At 40.7% G+C, this 15,667-nt stretch overlaps 1 protein-coding gene across 1 annotated transcript in view; it reads right to left on the minus strand.

Annotated features, from left to right (window-relative positions):
• LOC115776733 (SH3 and multiple ankyrin repeat domains protein 3-like) overlaps positions 1 to 15,418 on the minus strand; it is an 85,051-nt gene extending 69,633 nt beyond the window's left edge. The window contains exons 1-2 of the mRNA XM_030724493.1: positions 15,215 to 15,418; positions 2,018 to 2,221 (exon numbers count right to left, since the gene is read on the minus strand). Coding sequence (XP_030580353.1) covers positions 2,018 to 2,221; positions 15,215 to 15,418 — 408 coding nt within the window. The remainder of the gene's footprint in view (positions 1 to 2,017; positions 2,222 to 15,214) is intronic.
• Positions 15,419 to 15,667: the final 249 nt, after the last annotated feature.

Below are 15,667 nucleotides of genomic sequence, written 5' to 3' on the forward strand. Positions count from 1 at the left end.
CTGTCCATTGGCCCCGCAATGTGGTGAAGTTATCCTGTACCCTAAGAAGAAAAACAGCCCCAAAAACATAATGTTTCCACCTCCATGCTTGACTGTGGGGATGGTGTTCTTTGGCTCATACTCAGCATTTCTCCTCCTCCAGGTCAAGTTGATGCCAAAGAGCTCCATATTGGTGACATCTGACAAAGCACTTTCACCCAAACATTCTCTGAATCATTTAGATGTTCACTGGCAAACTTAAGATGGGCCTGTACATGTGCCATCTTGAGCTATCTTGCCCCTGACAGCTCTTTGGTCTTGCCTATGGTGGTGGAGAGGTTGGAAAGGAAGAAACTGATTCTTTGGGCAGATGTGCTATATACACATAAGTCAGACACTGTCTTTGGAGGTGAGAAAACTTATAAATTCATCAGGGAATGAAAGAATTATTTTCCCCACTGTATAGCCATTTTAGAATCACCAATTAATCTAACATGCTGGAGTACCAGAAGATAAATACAGTAGTGTATGAAACTTTTTCGCCCAAAGGTTTAGATGTATATCCATAGTCCAATCCCATCTGAAGGTCTCAAAATTGGTAGAGGTAATTTATATTGGTTGGTTTCCTGCAATGGATCTAGCATAGTCCACAAATTTCAGTAGAGTTGAGTTTAAGGTTACGCTTATTTGTTCATTCCAAAACCACTTTTGATGTCTTTTTTGTTTGTTTGTATTTGTTTGTTTGTTTGTTTGCTTCTTTTTTTTGGGGTGGGGGGTGGGGTGGGGGGGGGGGGGTCCTGCTGAAACACCCAATTTTGTACAAGTTTTCACCATCTAGCTGTCAAACAGTAATCAAGCAAAGTGAATCATGAAGCTAGATGACACACATCAATTAGTTATACTGCAGGAATGTCTTCAAGACATAAAGGCGTGGATGACCTCTCATTTTATGCTTCCAAATTTAGATAAAACTGAAGTTATGGTACTCGGCCCTCCAAACCTTAGAAACATGGTGTCTAACCAGATACTTACTCTGGATGGCATTACCTTGGCCTCCAGTAACACTGTGAGGTATCTTGGAGTAATTTTGACCAGGATAAGTCCTACTGTGCACATATTAACCAAATATGTAGGACTGCTTTCTTGTATTTGTGCAATATCTCTAAAATTAGAAACATCCCGTCTCAGCATGATGCTGAAAAGCTAATTCATGCATTTATTACTTCTAGGCTGGACTATTGTAATTCACTATTATCAGGCTGTCCTAAAAGCTCCCTGAAAAGTCTTCAGCTGATCCAAAATGCTGCAGCTAGAGTACTGACAGGGACTGGAAAGAATAATCAGGCCACATCTTATCTTAGAGACCTGATAGTACCGTATCACCCCAAGAGAGCACTTTGATCTCAGACTGCTGGCTTACTTGTGGTTCCTAGGAAAATTACGAGTAGCATGGGAGGCAGAGCCTTCAGCTTTCAGGCCCCTCTTTTGTGGAACCAGCTCCCAGTTTCGATTCAGGACACAAGACACCCTCTCTATTTTTAAGATTGGCTTAAAACCTTCCTTTTTTGATCTGGCTTATAGTTTAGGGCTGTTTCAGGTGACCCTGAACCCTCCCTTAGTTATGTTGCAATAGGCCTTGGCTGCTCAGGGAGGTTCCCATGAGTGTTCCTTTTTCATTCACCTCCTTTAAGTCCTCTTTTATGTATAATTTTAATCCTGTGTGGATTAGAGAAAATCCAAAATAAATTTGTGCACCCAATTCTTGGTTTTAAAGTCATTAAAAGATGTACAATGTGCAATCATTCCACCCTCAAAAAAAAAGAAAAACAGTTCAACCGTTCATTAAAAGCCCCAAATTACCATGATGTTTATGCCCATGGCGGGTGAATGTAAACTTCTGACCACAACTGCAAGATTTCCATGGGAATTTAAATAACATTCCTGTTTTAATTTTGAAATTATATAACATAATAATATTCAATAAGTCTGATTTGATTCATGTACATTTAAACAATAATCTAACTGGCCAACAGTTTACCTCCAAACATGGGACGCCCTTGCTGATTGGCTGGGGGTACTCTCGAAGGATGCGTTCTTCATCCAGGAACTTTCCGTCCCTCCCATTGCTAGCTGGCTGGAAAAGCCCATAGTTGAGCACGTCTTTCAGGCTCTGATTAAGTGTACAAAGGATTCGTTGCTTGGCAACCCAGATTGTTGCATCCGGGTTGAAACGCATGCATTTCTGGTTGGGATTGGAGAGCAGCAGAGGGGGTGGAAATGTGTGAGAAGAAAAAAAGAGACAAATTGATTAGAAAGTGATGACTGGAGCGTTGGCTGGCAATCACAGCAATCAGGACAAATTAAATAATCACCTCTGAAAACAGCAAACGTGTGACACACATTTCACTTGTGAATTGGACTTCCAACTTTTGAGTGGCAGATGCAAATACACTGGACCATAAGACTTATGAGAGGATTAGTCCAGAACTAAAGAACAATGGTACCCAATCAAAACAGTTCTAACACATCCAAATTGGTGCTTTAATAACACAAACCCTGTCCCAGTTACTACAGTTAAACAATGGTTGTCATACATCACTGCCAAACCTTTTTTTTTATTGTTTTATTGTTAGAACGCCTTATGCTAAGCAGGGCCACTTTCCTCACTGAGGATGTAATTGACACAACCCTTCTGCTCCCGCTCTTTCTCAGCTTCAGCTTCCCTAAAGTGAAAAAAAAAATAACCCAAACAAACAGGATTTCTGGCGTGGTCTGAATCCGAGGATTACGGGCACTGTGCCGTGGCATTCAGGAAGTGTCTGTGAGTGTGTACAGCTGAATGTGCTGCTCAGCCGGTGATAGCAGCCCTGTGTCTTTAATAAAGTCTGAAGTGATGAGCAGCCTGTGAACTCTGTCTAGCTGTAATCCTCTCGCCTGGCATGGAGACAAGGAAAGGAGATGAAGGGTTGAAGGTATACAGAAACAGATGTCTAGCATCTGGCAGGGGCTGTTTGGACTGATAGGACCTGCTTTCCCCCTATTGGTTTATTACAGTGGCAAATTTCCATCCACTCCCATTATTACTGCCTGCTAAGCTGCTGGCAGAACTCAACTTAAACAATATGTATGAAATATAGAGGCAAAGATAATGGTCCATGCATGTGTTGAGGGTTGCCATTGTACTTTGGACATCAACACAGAATATATAAAATAAATAATGACAACACTGTGTTTTCAGTGGTCAAACTCTCCAGGAGTGTAGAGATATGATTCTGGTAAAACAACATACAGTATGGGAGCCACCTAAGACTAACTGGAAGTGAACAAATATTGTCTCCACTAATTTTTGCCCATTACTGTGACTGACTTTCTACCTAACACTGTAGAAATAAGAAGCCAACACTTTCTCACATGTGGGTTTTTGTTTTTTGTAATCCGTAAGTCCAGTGACTTAAAAAAAAAAAAAGAGAGAGAACAAAAAGGGTCTACTCCACAGAGATGTAGCCACAGCTGTAAAAACGAAATGTACATGCTGATCAGTACATTGCTTCCTTTCAGGTTTTGTTCAGGTTTTCTGACTACTACTCTTATTTGCATAAAGTGTCATGGGCTGCGTAGGCCAAAGCAAAATGCAGGACTCAAATGCAGGCATGACAGAGACCGCTCTATAAATTTCAGTCTTTATTTCTTACAACAAGGTTAAGTGAAAGATCTTGGTTACTGAGGAAGCTGGAGCTGGGAACTGGATCCACGACAGAGTAAGCCACTGAGAAGAGAGGTGAGTAAATCCAAGTATTCCAAGACAGAGATATTCAGAGTGGTGACTGGGATCCCATGAAGTCTGAATGCATGATCCACTAAAAGGTTGGTAGTTTCAGTAGCTGTTGGCAGTTTAGGAAGAGTTATGAAGTAGACTGACTTAGAAAGCCTGTCTATTACTGAGACAAACTGTTTTCCCATAGGAAGGGGGTAAACAAGTCACACAATCTAATGCAGGGTCTATGAAGGGCCAATAAAGGCTGAAGGAGAGCTGATCAGTGTTGGGAGCTACTCTTGTTTCATGCACAAACAGCTGTGACATACTCTCTCACATCTCTCTTCAGTGATGACCACCAAAAGTAACATTTTAAGAATCTTATGGTCCTACTCACAGCAGGATGGCAGGTGAAGCTAGTGGTGGCTAACTGAGAAACAGGCCAAAGATGGGACATACAGATGGTTAAGACCTGTACCAGGATCAGGCTCAGACTGAAGAACCCGTTGGATGGTGTTTTCCAGTTCACAGATTAAAGCTCTCATTGTACAGTTAAAGAGGAGGATCATCTTAGGTTCTGAGTCATTGTTCTACATAGAGAACTGGTGAGACAAGACATCAGGCTTGATGTTTCTGGAACCAGGGTGAGGGGAGATGTTGCAACCGAAGAAGCAACCGAAGAACAGAGGCCAATTAGCTTGACAAGAATTCCACCTTTTCGTGTTCTGCAGGTAGGCTAAGATTTTATTCATTTATTTTTTTAAACACTTTATTTATAAGATTTTTTGAACATTATATACAGGTTACAAAAACATGCCCCCACCCCCACCCCCAGAACAACACTCTTCACCCCAAGAAAACAAGGACAAAAAAATAAGAAAAAAAACCAAAAAGCAACTTAAACAAAATAAATAAATAAATAACTACTGACAGCAGGGTTACAGTGGCAACCATTCAGCATAGTGGAAAACGATTCAGTGACACTTAGTATACTATAGCCAAAAACAGGCTTAAGAGTAAAAAATATCTGGTCAGTACTCCTGGTGAATAACATGTAGGTTATGCCTTGAGGGCAATTTTACTATGACTAAGTAAGGGAGAGTGTAAGAACACACTCAATGAAAGGGCCCCAGGTGTCCTTAAACTTCTGACGGGATTTGTTCCTGTTGTATCTGAGTTTTTTTAATGGAGATCACCTCCCGAACCCATTCGGAAAATGATGGAGGTGCTCTTGACTTCCAGTGGCGAAGGATAAGCCTCCGTGCTTGTAGTGAAGCAAAAGCAATAAAATTAGCCTGAGGCTTTGTTATAACAATACTCTCGTCTGAAACTCCGAAAATACCAATGGTTGGATTAGGATTAATTTTGGTATGGCAAATCTGTGGTTGGTTGGATCAGCACCAGGATAAATCTTAGACACCTTCTGCCTAGTGTAATGCAAGCCATGCAAAACTTTAAATTGAATAAGACAATGTCTTAGACAAAGAGATGTAGTATGGATACGTTGTAGAGATTCTGACCACACCTCCTCTGTGAGTGGAATTTGTAGGTCCTCCTCCCAGGCCAACTTAGTTTTATCAAGGGATGGCAGAGAGCTGTTTTGAATAATTTTATAAATCTTTGCGACAAGGCTAAGATTTTATGATCAGTCCAGATTATAAATGGCTGCTAAACCCCCCTTCCAATCAATGTCACCACTCTGACAGCACCAGCTTAACCTCTAATAGTTCACAGTCCCAAATTTCGTGGTTCTGTTCCATGTATTATTGTAGGGTCTTTACCCACAATACAAAGCGCCTTGAGGCGACAGTTTGTTGTGATTTGGCGCTATATAAATAAAATTGAATTGAATTGAATTAAATGTCTGAAGAAGAAGGCAGAGGGCTGGAGTTTATAATCAGTCCCGGTCTGCTGGGACAGCACCACCCCAACACCGGAGCCAGAAGCGTCCACCTTTACAATAAACTGGAGTTTAGGGTCTAGTTGGATCAGGATCAGTGCTGAGCTGCATCTATCTTTGAGCTGAGCAAAAGCTGCATCTGCTTCTGGGGACCAAACAAAAGGAATTAGCCATGGGAGAGGGGATGGTACCAGATGATATTTTCAAATGAAGCATCTTTAGAAGTTGGTGAAACCGAGGAATTGCCGGAGCTGCTTCCTGAAGGGGGGTGCCACTCCACTACTGCTATGATCTTCTCTGGATCCGTCTTCATCTGCACTCCTTCAAAAACATACTCCAAAAAAGTCACAGAGAATGAGTGAAACTCACATCTTTTGGCCTTCACATATTACCGGTTCTTCAGCAAGTGCTATAACACAATGCACACGTGGATCAAATGTTCAGAGCTGAAGCTGGAATTGGAGAGGCTAACGGGTGCAAAGATAGCTTTAAATGCTTAGCCAATTCAGCAACCAAAAGATTGTGCCCAGCCTCAGAATCCACTAAGGCCTGGAGAGGGAATGAGTCTCAGTTAATACAGACCTTACTGGTGGATGGAATCTTTTGGCCACACGGGGCAAGTTGTGATGAAATACCCTGGCTGACCACAGTAGAGACATTCCCATGCCTCAATCCGTCTCTGCCACTCCTCCAGTGTTAGCTGCACTCTGCCAATGTCCATTGGCTAAGGGGTTATCATCTGAGGACCCATGGTGACTTGGAATAGGAAGTGGAGAGCAGAGACAGAGGAGCAAGGGCATGAACTGGAATCAGCTGGAGTGGCTGATGGGATTTGTAGTTTCTGCCAAGGTGCCTTTCCTTGAGTCTGTTATCAGTCTTGAGGGCTAGAGAGACTAATGCTTCAAATGTGGGTGGCTCATTATGAAACCAACTGATATTTCATTTGCTCATTAAGTGATTGAAAAACCACTCCCTGCAAGGCATTTTCCAACCATTGTGTCTCAGGAGCCACAGTACGAAACTCAATAACAAACTCTGCCACAGTCTTGTCTTAAGTTCAGCAACCTGTTAGTTGCATTTCCTGCACACATGGGATGATTAAAAGTCTTCTTCAGCTCACTTAAAAACTCATTAAATAGAAGTTCCAATAATTTTAGGCCTCATGCCAGGACTTTTCTTCTCAAGAGACTCATCACATAACAAAGTTTTGCAGCATCATCGGAGAAGGAGCGGGGTGAGCAAGTCATAGCCAGAGAACAGGAGCCCTCTGCAACATCCCAACTTCCCTGTGAATGATTCCGGGGATGGGGAAAGTGCATACCGAAACATCACGGTGGTAGATGAGCCATTTGGAGGAGCTGTGAGTAGTGTGGCAGCCTCTGGAACCTCTGTCTTCATGAGAGCAGAAGCTGCTGTGGGGGGGAGCAGGAGTCAATTTTTCATGAATTGATTGAATCATTCACAACATTTCCTCAAGACGTTGATTAGAAATTTTTTGCTGTTCTCCTAGAACTCCCAGGGCAAACTCATGCTCGCTTAACATGGTGCCCTGTTTGGCCAAAGGTGTTGTGATCAGGTCTGCTGAGTCCATTTGGCCAGATAATACTGTCATGGGCCACTTAGGCCAAGGTAAAATGGAGGACTCAAATGCAGTCATGACAGAGACAGTTCTTCAAATTTCAGTCTTTATTTTTCACATAAAGGTTAAAAAATCTTAGTCACGGAGGAAGCCAGAAATGGTAAACAGTTCCATAACAGTGTAAGCCACTAAGAAAGAGGTGAAGGGAGTAAATCCAAGTAGTCCAAGACAGAGATATCCACAGTAGTGATTAGAGGCAGAGATAGCATTGAGGAATTTTGGCTTACTTGGAGAAGTGGGTGAGTCCTTGGGATGGGTTGCTGGTTAGTTTGCCCATATACAAGGGAGTTCCAGAAGGGAAAACAGGGAAGCTAGAGACAGGAGTATGAGCAGACTACCCAGGGAAGAGTGGAAGCTCAAAGTGGTCCTTAAGTACTGGTAATTGACTGCACCTTGATGAGCAACAACTGTTCTAGCATCAGCACAGGAAACTAGACTCCACTCCATAGGGGGGAGGAGGAAGCCAGTCCAACCTACAACTTGGACTCCAAGGAGAAAACACACTCCAAAAACCAATAAGCAGTGGAGATCATGACAAAGTTAAATCTGTTTAACTTTCATCACCTGAAACGATCACCTGACCAAATTGCATAACTGCTTTTAAATGCGGTAGAATTGCAACCACATATGATAGAGCAATAATTCTTTTTGCATATAAAACCAGGGGATCTACACTTACATGTCATGCGTTCAACATGTCCCAGAGCACTGTATCCTTCCTCTAATGGGTTTGCAGAAATTGCATAAGAAGCACTAACAACAAAATGTACTACATGCACTTTACCATTTTCATTACCATGGCATTTCTGTATCTAGCATAGTATGTAGATACAAAAATGGTTTTCCGTTTCTTTGTGGGTTAGTGCACTTGTTAGCTACTTTGTGTAGTTGCTATGGATTTCCTTCATACATATTATTATAATTAGGGTTCTGAAGATTCTATTGATGTATAGTGAGTTGAAATATTCCACAAGATGGTACTACAGCATGTAGAAAAGTAAAGATATGGTCTGGTGGACATTTTCTATTATAGGTCTTAAAGGGCTACCTGATGGTAAAGATACAAAACTGAGAATGTATTGAATGCTCACTACTAACCCACATAGATACAGGGAAAGTCTGCATCAGGCTGGGATATGGTTGTTGTTCAATGCTTTATGAGACTTAGAGTTACTGCAGGAAGCTGTCTGCAGTAGGGTTGAGAAGGTATTATGGTGGTTCAGTGGTTTTGGCTGCTTCACAACATTTCTAGGTCTTGATCCTTAGCCTTTTGTGGTGCTTGGTTTCGCCTGTCCTCAAAATCATTCTAGGTAAATTCTCACATCACTGTACCCTTGATAACTAAACTGGTTTGCACTCCAATCCTGTTGCTTAGGATGGATTAAACATGCAAAATTTGTTTTCCTATAGGGAATGATGACTGAAGATATCCTCCTTAAGAGAAACTTAGATACAAGTAAGATCCACTACTATATTGTGTCCCCTAGTAACATTTTAGCTGTTCCCTTTGCTACTTTCATTGTGCCCACTGAAATTGAAAGGGGACAAACTAATAATTTCCATTGCCCTCAGCCTTGACGTTAAGCTTATAAATCTGAAGCACTGACACAAAATACCTTCTGTCAGCAATCCCTGGGGATCTACCCCTGGGGAAAGATGAAGATGGTGACTATAAAATTTGCATGACCCACAGTGGCCAGAGCTGTAAGTGTAAGACCCAGACTGAAAAGTACAGAATAATTTCAAGCAGTGAGCACTTGCTGCAGCAACTGCCTCCACATAACACCAGACCAGCTAGAAACAGCTGACGGAGGGCAGTTACTACTCTTGTGAAGACACATTTGGTGGTGCTGGTTTCTGAGTTGATCATAGTTAGGATAAGCATATGGCCATAGCAGCTTTCTAGTGTTCACAAACCCTCCATCTCCAGTGGTCCAGGCATTCAAAGCAACAGTGTTTGGAAAGCTAGCTTTGCTTGCCACTGTGTCCAATCGCTGAATTATTAGCAGAAATTATCTATGAAAAGATGGTGTCTCCATCTGGATGTAAGAACTGTGTACTGGCATTGAATCCCAGTGGGGATAGATGAAATAAACTGAGAGAAGAAAGCTTATTAGAAAAGAACTGTGTGAAGATTGTGGAAAGAACCAAGAACGAAGAATACTGCCACCAGTTTTTGTGTGAAAGTTAACTGCTAAAAATCTCAAAATAGAATCCAGTAAAAGATAAAAGTTTGAAAAGTGTTTGAGAAATATATTTACTTTCTTGCCAAGAATCAGGTGAGATCATTGCACACAAACACAGGAACTGATAAACTTTGTTTAGTATATATATTGCACCACTTTTGTGGCAACACTACGGTGGCCCTGAGATGCAAAACACAGCAACAAAAAGAAAAAGAAAAACACCAGCATTTCAGAAAATGCATCTTTTCAGAAAACACAACAGCAATACCCAAAGCGCAACATTTCAGAAAAAAATTATATAATACAAACACTAATAATGCTTAAGAAAGGTTTCACTTCAAAGAAAAGCTTGTAGGATTTGAAGTGTCATCATAATGTTATAATATGTTGCAAACATATTAACTTAAAATATTCTCTTATGATTCAAAAATCCTCTTCAACTAGGTCAAACTCAGAACAACAAAAAAAAAATCCACCGACCTGTTGCCAGAGATTTTCAAATCAATAAAAGTGAAATGTCAGTGATTTTTTGTTCAGTTCTGTTTTTATAATGTTGCTTTTTCCAGTTATTTTTACCTTTTTTGCATAACAGTGAGATACAGAGTACTTCACTGTTTTAAATACTTTGCACAAAGTCTGGCTTGCTATTTCTCTTGCTTCTAGTCTTTACACTAAGTTCTGCCATGAATAAGCCATGAATAAGCACAATTTACACATTAACCAGTGAGTTAACATCAAATGTTCCGACTGCAAAAGCTTGCTTTTGTACCATACAGCACGTAAGTCAGGTCTGGAGCTGGAGGTCAGGCTCACATACACATGCAGGCTGTGTATCTGTGTTTGCCTGAAATATTCAGCTGACTTTGATTTCCAAGTGGATTGTGTGACTCAATCATGTGATCAAGTGGCACCACTGAGTACTCACTGGTGAATGTGAAATCAGAGGCATTAGTGCATACATGTGAGAGAGCTTAGTGCACATGTGAACATGGACATATATGTTCTATGCTGGAGTTCTTACCACCTTGATAATTATGTAAATGGGTCATGAGTTCATCTCATCACTGTACATTTCAACTTCATTAGACTGAACAAACTCCAAGAGATGTATGTTACATTCCCTGCACACAACAAGACCGAAAAATGTGCAGAGTAAAAGAATATTTACAAAACTGAGACTGAAGGAGTGAAACTCAAGTGGCTGAAGACAGAGCTTTGCCAAGCAGCTACTCTGCCAACTTGCATTCCTCTGTCTTTTTGTTCATCCTGAATATAATGAAGAAAGGCTCTAACTCAATGCACTGTCTTGTACATCCAATATAAAGCTGTCATTCCCCAAGGACATACACACATAAAGCAAAGACCTACAGTTCAAAGCAAGATGAAACTACTGTACAGACTCCAAAAGCACCCCTAGATGCTCTTCAACATTGGCACTGGTGGTCTTTGATGATGAACCTTTACATCCTGGCTTTCTCTGTGAATGAAAGTGAAGCAGCATCCATGTACAATTAAGGTCACCTATATGTGCTACACGATGAGTGGGGATGTAGCCTGCTTGTGCCGTATTTATACGTGCTCAGAGGAGCATTGTGAACCCAGCCTGTTAATGTTAATGTACTAAAGCTGGAGTTCATTAAATGCTAGCAGCTAAAGAATGTCACAATTCCCTCTGTTTACATTAATAAAAATATAGAAAACATTAAAGGGGCAACACCAATACCATCTGGAAGGCCTGGGATCGATTCCACCTTGGCCCAGCCCCCCATGTGGAGTTTGCATGTTCTCCCCGTGTCTGCATGGGTTTCCTCCCACAGTCTAAATTGCCCATAGGTGTGAATGAGAGCATGAATGTGAGTGTGGATGTTGTCTGTCTCTGTGTTGGCCATGCAACAGGCTGGTGACCTGTACAGGGTGTACCCTGCCTCTCACTCTATGTCAGCTGGGATAGGCTCCAGCCCCCCCACAACCCTGAACAGAATAAGGGGAAGTGAATGGATGGCTGGATGGAAACCATTAAAGATTCCAAATTATAAAGCTGTGTCATTATCCAGAAATTATTCTTTATTAGCTGTCAGTTTTTTAATTCATTTTAAAACTTGAATCTTATTTGTTTGTTTCTCTTGTTAATATAGACATGTATTTTTGTTTTGTTTTGTTTTCCTGAAGCTAAGCACAGCCTTATGAATATTTCTGAAACTAGTGTGGTATTTTTATAATGCAAAAACACTGGGAGCCCATGATATAACATTTATATAGGACTTTGTGCAACTACCTAATTAAATATATTTTTCTACCAAACTGCTGAAAAACAATTGAAAGTTGGGTTAAGAGGGGATGCAGATCCATAACTTTGGTGACTATTGTTTACGTAAAAATAGGACTAATCTTGCAATTTATGTGGAACTGGATCTCACTGGATAGTCATTCAGGTCAGGTGTAGTTAAGTTAAAATTCATTCGTTTTACTCTTCAGGAAAGTATTTGCTACTGTTTATGTATACAAACATTGAACACTAGGCATCGGCATTTCCTGATATATTATCGACTATTTGCCGATATATTGGCATTGGCATTTACAGTGGCCGCTAAACAATAATTTAAAAAGTAAAGAACAGATGGGACAAACATCCTTCAACTCTGTTATGAGTCTTAATGCTGTATAGTTTGGAAGCTGCAGGTCATGCTGTAATTTCCATGTTGGCAAATGTTTTTGGAACACTATAAACACAACCAGCTAATCTGACGAGGAGGATCAGGGAACACAGCGAAGGAAACTAATGACACCAATGGGACAAAGAAGCGAAGAACACACAAGACAATATAGACACATGGGGTAATGAGGGGAGAGTGGAAACAGACAGGGAGAAACAGTTAACAGAATTACACTAACAAGATGAGGGACGCAAAACTGAAGACAAAGCACAAGGAACAAGGGACTGGCAAAGTAAAACAGGAAGTGTGTAAACAGGGAAACAGAAATTCAGACACGAGGAGTCAGGAACACAGAGGAAACCTCAACCACAGAAACAGAACTAGATACTCCAAACTGAAACACTAAAGAAACATTCAAAACTTCAACCTACAATAACCCAAGAATCTAAATCATAACAACCGAAGAGACATGATTTAAGGAATTTGACAATAATAGAACTTCAAACCCTCAGAATCATGACACTCCTAGAGAAAGAATCCCATCATTATGATCGTTAGTGAACTTGGTGATGTGAAATTGCAGAGCTTTTGATTTTTTGTTAAAGGGCATGTCCATTTTCATTGGGGGTCCACACATGGCATCCAACAACATGACATGCACAGTGGATTGCAAAAGTATTCATACCCCTTGAACTTTTCCATATTTTGTCACATTACAACCACAAACATAAATATATTTCACTGGAATTTAATGTGAAAGACCAACACAAAGTGGTATAAAATTGTGAAGTGGAAAGAAAATTATACATGATTCAAAACATTTTTTTACAAATAAAAAACTGAAAAGTGTGGTGTGCAAAAGTATTCAGCCCCCCTGAGTCAATACTTTGTGGAACCACCTTTTGCTGCAATTACAGCTGCAAGTCTTTTAGGGTATGTCTCCACCAGCTTTGCACATCTAGTGACTGAAATTTTTGCCCATTCTTCTTTGGCTTTGATGCTAATACTACTTCGCTGGCAATAAGGTAGCTAGCTTTCACTGCTGCGTCACTGATCTCTCGGCTGCGAGTAAAAACAGCCTGCTGTTTCCTCAGACCAGCCAACAAATCATTTACCTTCTCTCTTCTCAGTTGTCCTTCCAAGCCATTGTATTTTTCACCATGATGAGTCACATAGTGGCGCCAGATATTATATTCTTTGAGCACTGAAACTTGCTGCGAACACACTAAGCACACAGGTTTCCCATTTATCTCTGTAAATAAATAGGAAAGGGTCCATTTTTCTTGGAAAGCTCTATACTCTGAGTCCACCTTTCTCCTTTTATACAAAGACATTTTGAGTGTATTACAGAGTTTACGTTTGACAGCAAAAAATAAACCAAAAAAACAAACCAAAAAAACAAACCAAATAATGACACCCAGTGGACAAATTAGGAATAGCAGCTCCATTTATTGAAAATTTGAATTTAATCTTTTTTTTCTGTAATTTTTACGCTTTGCAAAGTTATCCCACGGGCCGGATTGGACCGTCTAGCGGGCCGGATTTGGCCTGCGGGCCGTAAGATTGACACCCCTGATCTAATCTGACTGAGCTTGAGCAGTTTTGCAAAGAAGAACTGGCAAAAATTTCAGTCACTAGATGTGCAAAGCTGGTGGAGACATACCCTAAAAGACTTGCAGCTGTAATTGCAGCAAAAGGTGGTTCCACAAAGTATTGACTCAGGGGGGCTCAGTACTTTTGCACACTGCACTTTTCAGTTTTTTATTTGTAAAAAATGTTTTGGATCATGTATAATTTTCTTTCCACTTCACAATTGTATACCACTTTGTGTTGGTCTTTCACATTAAATTCCAGTGAAATATATTTATGTTTGTGGTTATAATGTGACAATATATGAAAAAGTTCAAGGGGTATGAATACTTTTGCAAGCCACTGTAATTGCCCTGTGTGCTTGTACTCCGTGTAGTGGGCACAGAAAGTGATATGGAACTTGTTTGTACAACATTCAAATTAGAATCCAGAACGTTAGTCATTCAAAGGACTGCAGGAAACATGCCCAACCACCAGCACACTTCTAATGTAGCATGCCTCGACATCTATCAGGTTGTGAGGGCCCTATCATCACTGCTTGCAGCTTTTATATGTACTGTAATATGAAATTGGGGTAAGAATGAGATTTAATTAGACATCATTTACTTGCAGCTATTCATCACCTGCCACTCATTTACATATTAATAGGAAATAGAAGGACTAACATTCATTTACTTTCTCCTTTGGACTCCCAAATCACATCTTCTGTTATAAACTGCACTACAATATTACATTACATAACCAGCATTAGGATTCTAAGGTCACAGGTGGTCATTAAATATTGTAGTGTGTCTCACCAAGCATTGTTTTGGCAGTAAACACCAGCACCTTCTCAACTAAAATATTTGTCTTCATTCATTTTCCAGAACTCCAAAATGCTGCATTGAGCCATAGCTATTTTTACTATCCTGCTTTCCTGTTTTTTTGTTTTATCTCTCTAGATATACATCTGAAGAGTTAATAAGGACATACTAATTTATACATGTAAGGACAGTTAAACAATATTCACCTTAAAAAATCCCTGTGACTTTGTTGTTGGAGCTAAAACGAGCAGAGTACAGTGAAGCACATGTGGATCACTGTGAAACCTTTTAATACATCTGGAAATGCATCTGATTCTTTCCAGTTGCATGAGCAGTTTTAAAAAACTGCTATTTGTTTAATGCATGGTGACACTGTTTGTAACCCACCACTGAAATGCCACTGATGGGCCTGTAGGACATGTACCTTTCCTGCATATCTAACACATTAGTGGTCTCATATTGTGCTTGAGTTTACTGTGGGCCAGCTTACAATGAAAGCTTTTAGACCACAAAAGAGGTTATAAGGCATTAGAGTATGCATCACTAACTCTCCAGTGCATATCAAGACAAGAACGGATAAAAAGTCTACAAAAACAGGTGGATGTTAACTTAACCTTACCCTAGATACATTGCTGGTGAGCTGGTGGCTGCAACGAGGTTAATACCACTATTCTCAACACCTCTGTACTCTTTCCTCACATATACTTACAGTCTGCTGCAAGTCAGGGATGAGGACACGGATGACCAGAGAGTTTGTGTGAATGTCGTCCATGCGGGTCTGTGATGGCTCAGCAGTGGCCCTTATGGTCTCATAAATAGTTTCTTCACGGGAGCTCTCAGAGGCACAGTCGTCAGAGTAGTCGGAAAAGCTCTGGGCCATCTCATCCTCGCTGGAGGTGGAACTCTGGGGCATAGTCAGCAGGCCTGGTGGATTTAGCTGGGACAGAGAAGGAAGCAGGAAATAACATCAGGCTACTGCAAATGGTTCATTAAAGAAATTAAGTATTCAAATGGAAGAATTCACACTGCTCCAATTAGATGCCTTCATACCCCTTGAACTTTTCCATATTTTGTCACATTACAACCATCCATCCAACCGCTTATCCTGTTCAGGGTTGCGGGGGGACTGGAGCCTACCCCAGCTGTCATAAGGCAAGAGGCA

Source organism: Archocentrus centrarchus, unplaced genomic scaffold (assembly GCF_007364275.1).
Source record: "Archocentrus centrarchus isolate MPI-CPG fArcCen1 unplaced genomic scaffold, fArcCen1 scaffold_37_ctg1, whole genome shotgun sequence".
NCBI lineage: Eukaryota > Metazoa > Chordata > Actinopteri > Cichliformes > Cichlidae > Archocentrus > Archocentrus centrarchus.